Source organism: Molossus molossus, unplaced genomic scaffold, assembly GCF_014108415.1.
Source record: "Molossus molossus isolate mMolMol1 unplaced genomic scaffold, mMolMol1.p scaffold_m16_p_16, whole genome shotgun sequence".
Taxonomy (NCBI): domain Eukaryota; kingdom Metazoa; phylum Chordata; class Mammalia; order Chiroptera; family Molossidae; genus Molossus; species Molossus molossus.
In genome coordinates, this window is record NW_023425351.1 from 7,380,654 (window position 1) to 7,392,056 (window position 11,403).

The following is an 11,403-nucleotide window of genomic DNA, read 5'->3' on the forward strand; positions in this document are numbered from 1 at the left end:
GTATTCAAGGGTATTTTCCCCTCTGAAGTTAGACAAGTAGAGAATACTGTGGGTTTTGTACTCCTGGCTGAGTGAACCCATTTATTGTTGTCCTAATTCAAAGAGGCTGTTCCATCTGTGGTTAAGAAGAGTAGAATGTCCTCCCACATTAAAGATGTAAGAACTATTCTTTGTCTGCTGTCGCAAGACCTTTCAAATAAGTAAAGGATCAATTTTACTTAAAGGGATATTTTTCAGAAAAGCAAGGTTGGGCTGTACCCCAAAGACAAGTGGCAGTTGTCAGCCTCTTTATTGGGAAGCCTGCCTTTTTAACTACCTTAAAAATTGCCAGTAATTTTTCCCAGATTCCACTGACAGCCCCCCCCCCACCTCTAAGAATAAATGGGGGGGGGATGGTAAGACAAAAATCTGCTTCAAGTTCTTCTCACCCTTCTGTACCCCATAAAACAATTGTCTGGATAATACACCTGCTAATTCTCGAGGCTGCTCCACTTCCCCAAATCTCCCTGAAGATCTAAACGTCCTTAGCGCAGCACTCACCACCCCAAACACCTTTTACACAGCGCGCACAGCATGTTTTAGACCTTGATGAGTCACAGTGCAGTCCATCAAAGGGGCTCTGAACCCCAAAGCTAGCAACAACGGAAAAATTAGAATCCCGACGTCAGTCAGAACACAGTCCGCAATGCGCCTGGCCAGGACCCTCCAAGGGGACTGCGCGCCCCAGCCCCAGGAGCCAGTCAGCGACTGGCCCAGCCGTTGCCATGGCCACGTTGTGTGTTAGGACGGTGCACGCACCAGGGAACCAATCAGCAGCCGGCCAGGGCGTTGCCATGGCCACTTTGTGTGTTAGAGCCCCACAGGCACCTGGCCATGGAGACCTGGCCGCTTTCCCCAGGCCCAGGGCTTGAGAGGGTCCCGTCAGCCACGCGCCCCTGGACTCCCGCCGCTGCCCGACTCCCTGAGAGCCCGGCATGAACCGCAAGAAGTTGCAGAAGCTGACGGACACTTTAACCAAAAACTGCAAGCATTGTAAGTAAGAACCAAGTGCTGGACTATCTGAGGTTTCTGATCCAGGTTTGGTGCCCTACCCTGTGCTAAAATTTTCTGCCCAACCAGCTTTCTACCTCCATGCCTTAGGGTCCATGGAGCCCCCTCCAGCACCCCAAAGAGAAGTCTGCAGGAGAGTACCTGGGTGTTAGCTTTGTGGCTGCCAATGATCTTAAGGATCAGTATCCAGGTGTCTAGGCATCTGGTACTGCCCTCCCACAAGTACACCTACTTGCTTCTCAGGTGCTCTTCTTAATAATTTACCTTTACATTATAGAAACATGATTTATGTACCTAGGGGACACATGTGGTTTTAACCTCAGACAGAGGTGTAAAATAAGTACTAAAAACCAGGCACTCAAGAAAAGGAGCACAGCCAACATACACCTGCATTCTGGCTTTCTAGAGCAAATAAACTGTCAGGATCCAATTCTGGATGCTTACCAAGAGACCCATGAGGGGAAACGGTTATCAAAGACTAAGCACCTTTAGGAAAGAAACCTGTATCAGAGCAAGGAGGAAACGAACCAAAAATCTCACCAAAGCTAAACAAACGGTAAAGACTCTGTTCCCAACTCTAGATTTCCTCGTTCCAGTTGCTGGTTGGGTCACAAGGCAAAGGAGACTTTGCAGGTGACCAGATGAGCAGCTATTAAACATATCTGCTCCAACTGTACATTCTAAAAGGTGATCCTAGAATTTCATAGGTAACTTTAGAATTATATTCAGACTGAAAAACAGACCTGTACCTATGCCAGGAAGCTAAGGATATGGTTTAGGCGAAGATATTGTCAGATGAGCAAGTTTATAAATTGTGTGCAGATTGCAAAACTACTGACCACCTGAACAAATAGAAGAAGCCATAATCCCAAGACTACCCCGATGTGCAAAGGAGGAGGAACAAATATTTTTTAATGTAGTTATAAAGATGACAGGATCTAGGGCCTTTTCATTGTAATTGTGCATAATGCAGTGAGTAATAAGAAAGTCTCTTTAGTAGAGTGGTGCTGTAAACACAGATCGGGGTATGTATAAGCATCTTAAACTTCTTAGAAAAATAGTCATTCCATAATTTAAGACATTATTATGGTTATTATAATTTGATGGATGTTTTGTTCTGTTGTTTTTCTTAAAATGCTTCCATTTCTGGGAGAAGACCAGACCTTCTAAAAAACTTCTTGCAAATATTTTGAATAAAAATGCAATAACTTCACTATACAATGCTGAATTTAATTTACTCCCTGTTCAGTAAATTTGTAATGTATTGCAAGCAGACATCCTGTGAACAATGAAGGGATGAGTCTATTACAAGATCAATAAAAACATGGCAGGAGAAACTCTTTTTTCTTTTTGTACTTAACATAAAAATTTTAAAGTGAGCCTGAAAAACCTTGATGATTACTAAATTCTATAGAATTAGTTTTAGTCATTGACATTATAATAATTTTAAATTTCTTTAAACAGAGAACCTTTCCCTACTAGGATTGAATAGATAACTTTTGTGGAATCAGAGAAGAAAAAGAAAGTATCTTCAGTGATCATTTAGTTAATCCACCATTCTGCAGATACAATCTGAAGAATAGTCAAAACAGTCAAAAAAAATGAAATCCCATCCTTGAGTTTTTCTTAATTTTATTAAGTATTGTATTCTAGAATTTAAGAAACATTTCAGCAAGAAACGTTTTCTTATGGCTAATCTTGGATCTTTTGAGTAATAAGTTAAGCTGATATTCTTTAATAATTTTTTTGTCTTATTTTTATTTTTTTATTTTTAAAAAATCAATGAATTTATTTTTGTTACAGATGTTTCTCCTTTCCCCCTCACTGACACTGTCCTCCCTGCCCCCCCCCCCCCCCAGCAGTGCTGTCTGTGTCCCTGGGTTATGCATATGTGCATATAAGTTCTCTGGTTTATCTCTTTCCGCTCTCCACTCCCCTTCCTCCGAGGTTTATTAGTCTGATCCCTTTACTTTTTATTTCAGCTGAGTTGGAAAAAATAAAACATAAAATGCTAGCAAAGGGGATGTTGTATAGTCATTCTTTATGTAGGCTTTTTTTCCCCAACCAACAGCCTTCTTACTTTTAGAGCTTTTTAAACTGAGTTTAAAATGTACTATTTTAAGCATTCTAAGTATATAACTCTGTGGATTGAGTTCATTCAAATTATTGCACAACATTTTCATCTCCATCTATCTACATGGAATGTTCCATGTTTTCCAACTGAAACTCTACAGATTATAGTATAGATCCCTGTTTCCCCTTTCCCCAAGCCCTTGGCAACTACCATTCCACTTTCTGTCTGTATGAATTTCACCACTCTAGGTATATCATATAAGTGAAACCACACAGTATTTGTTCTTTTTTGTTTGGCTTATTTCACCCATCATAATGTTTTCAAGTTTCATCCATAGAGCGCATATACTACATTTTGTTTATCCATTCATTCGCCGATCAATGGACACTTGATTGCTTCCATCTTTGGCTACTGCCAATATTATTGCTATGAATATTAATGTACAAGTATCTGAGTTCCCACTTTCAGTTCTTTGGGGTATATACCCAGAAGTAGAATCACTGGATTACATAGTATTCCTGTGTTTAATTTTTTTTTTTTTTTACAAACTGATATACCATTTTCTACAGCAACTAATAGCTCTTTTAAAAATTATAATCATTGTACTCTTGTCTGCTATTTAATTTATTTTCTAAATCACTTGTTGTTTAAGGTTTTCAATATTCCTCTTACATTCTGGTATCCCAAACCAAAAATCACACTCAAACCTGTCCCTACCTGTAGGATTGGATATGACTTCTCCATTTTTATGTTCTGTCTTCTTTTACATGCACACAGGTTTTGTTCTTCTTTTAAAAAGTACTCTGTCTTGTTTAGAAATGAAGTCATTCCCATCTTACAACTATAATTTATATTTAAACTCACTTTTATGCTCTTAATGCTAGGCAGTGACCATTCATTTATCTCAAATTAGGATTGGAACACACATAATTAGCCCAGGGATTATAAACACCACCCTTTATACAAGTGTGTATGTATATTCTTTCACTAAAATTTGCCTTTATCCAAAGTAATACCAAATTGTGGCATGTTAATTTTCCTATCATCTGCAACAAGAACCACAGTAGTGCTAAAATATGCTTAAATGCTTTTTTTAAATTGAAAATGGGTGCTTTTTATTTTCAAACTCTGGCTTATGAATTTACTAAGACTAATATGAAATAAAAGTGTTGTCTGACTTTTAGGAGCCTAGCATCTATTTCCAGGGAAATGTCAAGTTATAGAGCTCATGAAAGCCTATAATCAAAATGCTGGGGGGAAGTTACCATTCTTAAACATTACCATGCTTACTTTGAATCATGTCCCTACTGCCATAGAGTTTAGGATGTGGCCCCACAATCATTATTCAGGTAACTTGGCTAACACTGTCTTCTCCTTCCTAAGTGCAACTGAACGAGCATCTGTTTCATGTTGGAGGGAAGGGTTTCTCTCCTGTTAGTGAAGACTCCTCTGTAGTAGCCATCCTCTATGAACATAAGGGTCATGCGTCTCAAAACCAAACTGTCCTCTGCCTGGCCCACGGCTCAGCTGGAAGGCGAGTCTTCTGATACGCTGTAGGTCAGAGCAGTACCTACAGTGCTTGGATCCCCACTGGAGCTCTGTAGGGGAGGCAACCAATCGTCTCTCTCTCTTCTCTCTCTCTCCCTTTCCCTAAAAATAAAAAAAAAAAAAACATATTCTGGGGTTAGGATTTTTAAAAATAACAGGATTGTCTTCATTTGACAACTACATATTTGATAGCTTTGATGGTATTTGTCTATAAATTCATTAATGCAAAATCTAAGTTAAAAATTAAAGATTAAAATACATTTTTATTATATCTTAACTTTATTCTTTCACAGTTAACAAATTTGAAGTGCAATGTCTTATAAATCTTTTTTATAACTTGGTGGGAGATGCCACAGAGCGGCCAGGTGTGACCATTGGACTGGATCGCAATGCATTTCGAAACATCTTGCATGTGACATTTGGAATGACAGATGACATGATTATGGACAGAGGTGAGAAGAAATACAAATCCAGCCATAACTGAAAAAAACATTTCGAGTTTGAACATACTGTTGTTAAAAAGCTTAATGTTCTGTATTACCAATTTCATTTGAATATAAAATTAAAAATTTTATATTCAAGAAAATGATCATAGGAGAGGGAAATGGGAGTGGGGAGGCAGGGGAGGGTATACGATGATGGAAAAAGACATGACTGGGGTGGTGCACGCACCCTCAATATAATACATAGATGATGTATTATAGAATTATGTACCTTAAACCTATATAATTTTATTAACTAAAGTAACCTCCAGAAATTCAATTAAGAAAAAAGACCATAGGGATGGAAATAGTATCCACTCTATTTTGTGTAGTTAAGAAGTGGCCAAAGTCAGCTTGAATAGTTAGATTTCCCTTACTTTAAATCAGAAAACCTATTTTTCTTAGGAAATATAAGAATAGTTTTAAAAGGACATTTAAGTGTCTTTACATCGTTGGTAGTATTTCAATAAGAATTAAGATATAGTCCTATTATGTAATAAACAATTACTTTTGTCGATAACAAAAGTAAAAAATTATATATTATATGTAATATAGCAACGTATTTAATATACCAACATATTTCTATGTTAATAATTAATGATTAGTATATTTATATATTCAGAATTTACTTTGTTCTCACAAAATGTGAGGAGAAAGTGTAAAATTTAAATAAAGGATATCTTAGTTTTTTCCTTTGTCAAATGAGAATGTTGGACCATATGATCCTGAAGTTCTGTTTAAATTTTAAAAGTGAGTAGTACCACTGTAGATACATTACTGAGATTTAAAATGCAAACAAGTATTACATTCTACTTCTCTTTCTTTTTAGTATACCGAAGTTTTGATAAAGACAACGATGGTTGTGTAAACGTATCAGAGTGGATATGTGGATTATCACTGTTTCTTCGAGGAACTTTGGAAGAAAAAATGAAATGTAACATTTTAGTTTATCTTACTGGTTTGCACATTTTGATTAACATATCTAAAAGTTTTAAATCTATTTCCTCCAACCCAGCCAGGGAAGTAGGTTGTTGGTTAGTTGGTTGGTTTGAAATTCCATTTGCCTCTATTATGGAGCAAATTTAAGTCAATAATAAAGGTTTAAAAAAATGAATTAGAAGGAAAATCGAGAGGTTTTGAAAAGTAATTCATATCAAGCAAGACTGCATAAGCATACGCTACACATGCTAATCATGTACATATGCATTTACATATAAAGGTGTTAAGAATTTTATGTATTTAATATTTTGAATTATAACCATGAAAGTAGAGAATATTGTTTCTAGTGTTTTGATTCTTAGTTAATTCTTAATTTTGATTAACTTTGTTTAAGAATTATGTCAACATTAAAATTTTTAATAAAAACATAAAAATTAAAAAAATATATTTTGATCAGTTTTCCAAGAGTTTCAAGATGAAAATTTTCAAGTTATTGTTTCTTGTCATGCTTTTCCATATCCGAGAGCAATGAAACTTTTTCTAAGAATTGTTGCATATATTCAACAAGTGAACATTAAGCATTTAGAATTTAGGCTGTGTTGAGGCCTGCAGCATTAATAAGAACATCAATATAGACCTTGGCCTTGAAAACTTTATCAGAGCAAATATTACCTTATGGACTGTATCAAATTCATAGTTGGATTTTTTTTAAAGACTGCTTTGAAGTGTTTGATTTCAATGGTGACGGATTCATTTCGAAGGAGGAAATGTTCCACATGTTGAAGAACAGCCTTCTCAAACAGCCATCTGAAGAAGACCCCGATGAAGGAATCAAAGATTTGGTTGAAATAACACTGAAGAAAATGGTAATCTTTGCAATTTTGAGTTTTATACTAAAATTTACAGGCGAGTTGTGGGATAAAAACAGTAATTCAAATTATAGAAATATGGCTTTACTGCTGGATGAAATCAAACACTGGGATTGTGCTCTTTGATTATATTATTGATAGTTCTTTCCAATTTTACTACTTAGTCTCGTTTTTCTAATACCTTTTTCCATGAACACTTGACCATGAAAAGACAGTTGCATTTGCAATAAGTATTTGACATGTTGACTGACAGATGGATGTTCACCCCTAGGATCACGACCATGATGGGAAACTGTCCTTCTCAGACTACGAACAAGCTGTGCGAGAAGAGACTCTTCTCCTGGAAGCTTTTGGACCGTGTCTCCCTGATCCAAAGGTAAAGGAAGATGTCCTTGCCCTGCCACATGGCTCAGGAAGCTGGAGCACTGTCTAGTGCACCACAAGTTTGCAGGTTTGATCCCCAGTCAGGGCACATAACCTGGGTTTCAGGTTCTGTCCCTGGTAAGGGTGCATGTGAGAGGCAATTGGCCAATGTTTCTCTCTCACATTGCTGTCTCTCTCTCTCTCTCTTTAAAAATTACATAAAAACACATCCTCAGTTAAAGAATAAAAATGTATATATATATATATTATTTTTACTGAACTGTGACCAAATATAATGTAGGATTAACAACCCAAGTCTTCTTGGTTTAGTAAGTGATGGATCAGATGAATCACCTTCACCCACAGAGAGAGCTCCTAAATCAAGAAAGCCCACTTAAGAAGAACCTGATAGTTCATGTCATAGTACTATTGTAGCCCCATGCTATTGTTTTTGTCTTTTCACTCATTAACTCATTCATTTATGTAGAAACGATTATTGAAGCGTAATGTGGGCCAGAAGCACAGATGAAAGTGCTCAAGGGTTAATATTTTTCTGGGAAAAAACAACATGAAAATAATTACTCAACAGTGTGATAAGTATTATTATAATAATTAATGGCGTATACAGACGTATCATCTATGCCAGACAGTATCATAAGCACTATGGCCCACATCATCTCAGTTAATTCCCCTGACAACCCTATAATGTAGGTAGTAGTATTATTCTCACTTTACAGATGAGAAACTGAAGCTTGAAGAGTTTAGGCAACTTGTCCAAGTTCATGCAACAATGTGGAGTACCCTGGGTACCCTGGTTCTAGAGTCCATAGATGTATGTGTATAATACTATGATAGTCATGAAGAGGACATCAAAATCAGCTATATCGATTGACGTAAATGGCTGATGGCAAAAGGAAGGCTAGGTTTTTAACAATACAATTGTCAGCTAGGTCAAAACAGAGAAGAATAATGAATAATCTATTTCAATAAATGACACCCAAAGCAAAGGGGATGATATAATGAGAGAGAACGAGAAATGAATCTGTTAGAAAAGTATTTGGTGTGGTATGAATCTGATGATGAGTGATAAGGCTTGAGATGCATAAAAGGGCCAAGCCCAAGGGAGCTTGGAGCTTTGATTTTGTTTTGAACCCATGGGGATTGACTGGAAGATTTCAAGCAGGTGGAATAATTTGATATATAAATATTACCATATACCTACCCCTGGTCTAGTCTGTATCTCCAGCTGTCGAATCAACATATCCAGTAAGTAATCTCATAAAATTATTGGTTCTCCCCCCAAATTTGCCCCTCCCCAAATCTTCTCTATCTCAATAAATGACACTCTATATATTTAATTGTTCAGTCAAACACCTAGGAGTCATTCTTTATTTTTCTTTTAAAGTACCATTAGCACTGCTCCTTCAAAATACATCCTTGAATATTATCTCTTTTCCACTCATCTGTTGACCACAAACCTAAATCAAGCTGCCATCCTCCGTCACCTACCCCAGATCATTCGCTTTCTTGCTTCCACTGTTGTCACAATACCCAGTATATTTAAAAACACAAATGCTATCATGCTTCTCCCTTGCTCAAAACCCCTCCTTGGATTCTGATGTTCTTACAGCGGTCCCTTTCTCTCTCTCCAACCACCTATTGTGCTATCTCCTAATCTCTCTCACCCCTGGAGCTACCCCAGCCACCTAGCTGTTCCTCTTGAGGTCCTTTTCCATTTCCTGTAGCTCTGTCTAGAACACCCTTTCCACAGACCTTCACCTGCCTCAGACTCTCATCTCATTCAGTCTCTATTTAAATGCTGTTTCCTCAGTGTGCACCAATACTATTGACCATCTTAACTACCCCTTCCCTCATCCTGTAATCTTGCTTCTTTTTACTTCATAATTCTCATCATTGCATAGACTATATTGACTCATTTACTTGTTGTCTCTCTCACTGTATAGCTATAAGCTCCCTGAGGATGGGAACTTGGTCTTGTTTCCACCTTATTTCCCCATAAAATGTGTGAAGTACATGGAAGGTGCATTGAAAATGTTCAGTGGATGGATGGATGGATAGATGGGTGGATGGATGAATAGATCTCAGAAGTGCCTGATAACTTTTACCCTATATCTTTTGTATTTATTCCTTGCCTGAGGATATTTTTTTATTTATCATCAGATAGAGGGGGAGGGAGGGAGAGAGAGAAAAACAGAGAGAATCATCGATACGATAGAGCCACATCGACTGGTTGCCTTCGTGTCACATGACATGGCCAGGGCCAGGGATGAACTGCAACCTGGGCCAGGGTGCCCTTGACCGTAACCGAACCCAGTCTCATTGGTCTGCAGGCTGACACTAACTGCTGAGCTAACCTGGCCATGGCTTTTACCCTCTGTCTTTACCTTCTTCTCTCACCATTAAAATCTTATCAGGATTTAAACAGGTCTAAACCTGTCCCATCTGCAAAAGAAAAGAGTGGTAGAAGGATTTGAAAGGAGGGAGAAAACGAAAGAGATAAGGAGGAAGGAAGAAAAGTAAGAAAAGGGGAGCTCTTACCTTAATGTCACACCTGCTTCTATTTCCTGTCCAACGGCTTTCTTTCTTTTACAAGTCAAGTTCTTGAAAAAATTGTCCATGTTTGTGACCTTCACTACCACTGCGCTTTCCTCTCCACACCTAACCTGCTCTTGCTGAGGTCCTCACACCCTCCCTGTTAACAAATCCCAAGCATTCAGCTTTTCGGTTCTTATCTTACTGGACCACATTCCTTCTCCACCCCCAGTTGTCAGGCCAGCTTCTCCTGCTCTAGGAAGCATCTCCGCCACCGCCACCCCTGCCACAGCCTGGCTGTCATCCCCTCCGTGCTCCTGGCCCCCAGAGTCTGCTGTGATTTTCCTTTGCTGCAGTCCTCACTCAGTGGGTTAAGCTCATCAGTTTCTGAACTGGGCTGGAGGCTCGCGGAGAGCTGGGTCATGCAGTCTGGCTCATCTTGGTGACCCCACACCAAGTATTGTGCTTGGAATATAGTCTGTATTGTCACCATCTGTAGTGAACAGAAAATGCAGGAGTATCGCAAGGTCTCGATTCCCATTCTTCCTGTGTTATCTTGTGTCTCTTCAAAGGACACATACCGAATGTTTTGTTTTGTTCTTTTTTGGAAGTCTGTCCTAATTTGAGCAGTTTTGTTTTACAGAGCCAGATGGAATTTGAAGCCCACATATTCAAAGATCCAAATGAATTCAACGATGTGTGAATAACTAAATGTCTGTGTTGTCTCAAGCAAGTAAAAAAGGAGGTGTGTATGTATTGTATACTTTTTTCTACTCAGCCCAGAAAGATTATGTTGAATTGTGTGTTTGGGGTGGGGAAGGGTGTTCACTTATGTATATCATTCAGCTTTGGCGAAAGAACCAAGTAAAATGGATGGAAGACAAGAAGTTTTTATTAGCTGTTGCTGGGTTTGGGTTTAACATTGCTAGAGGGGTTTTATACCTAGTCGCCTGTTGAAGCACATAACTGGCATAAAATGTTTGATTAATTAAATGAATAGTGAGATTATATAATTTTGAATTATATAAGGCAATTATTAAGGCAAATATTCTTCATGTCAGGAAAATGCTAGGTATAATAAAATGGAAAATACTGGATATCTTTTGAAGCAGTAAATCATTGAGATGGCATCAAAGGATGCCGGCATTTCACATGTCAGTACCTTTCTGCCAGGCACTGAGGGAGATTCAGAGAGATGAAAGGAACATGTAGCCTCTTTTAATATGATCTATATTATTGTTTGAGGCTTTGCCATTCAGCCTGACTAGATTGTAGGTGTCTGAGGGCAGGGGTCTCATTACTCTCATCTTTATATCTGTCCCAGCAGTCAGTATAACGGACTCTCAATAACTACCGTGGGTGAAAAGCACCAAGTACGACAAGATAAATCCAAACTCTTGGCAGCAGGGGAAGAGGAAAGTGCTGTTCCTGGAGTCTCATAAACGATGCACGGGCACCGCTCTCTGCCTGTCTCTGGAGTCTACGCTGCCCCTGGCCCCGGCACTGCACGCAGCTGGGGGCCTGT

The 11,403-nt window shown here is 38.4% G+C and overlaps 1 protein-coding gene across 2 annotated transcripts; it reads left to right on the forward strand.

Moving 5' to 3' along the window:
• The first annotated feature begins 876 nt into the window (after positions 1-876).
• Positions 877-10,608, forward strand: EFCAB1 (EF-hand calcium binding domain 1). 2 transcript variants are annotated; one of them, XM_036264289.1, is made up of 6 exons: positions 975-1,032; positions 4,966-5,124; positions 5,984-6,088; positions 6,808-6,959; positions 7,234-7,338; positions 10,522-10,581. In XM_036264289.1, the coding sequence occupies exons 1-6, from the start codon at positions 975-977 to the stop codon at positions 10,579-10,581; spliced, it is 639 nt and encodes a 212-aa protein (XP_036120182.1). The 2 variants fall into 2 exon arrangements, with proteins under 2 accessions (XP_036120183.1, XP_036120182.1); XM_036264290.1 differs by lacking the exon at positions 4,966-5,124 and having other exon boundaries at positions 877-1,032; positions 10,522-10,608.
• The last annotated feature ends 795 nt before the right edge of the window (positions 10,609-11,403 follow it).

Bases quoted from the DNA above. Each gene is read 5' to 3' on its own strand.
- EFCAB1 (XM_036264289.1), top strand. From the start codon at position 975: ATGAACCGCAAGAAGTTGCAGAAGCTGACGGACACTTTAACCAAAAAC. The intron at 6,089-6,807 runs GTAACATTTTAG...TTTTTTTTAAAG, and splicing joins TTTGGAAGAAAAAATGAAAT to ACTGCTTTGAAGTGTTTGAT. The intron at 6,960-7,233 runs GTAATCTTTGCA...GTTCACCCCTAG, and splicing joins AAATAACACTGAAGAAAATG to GATCACGACCATGATGGGAA.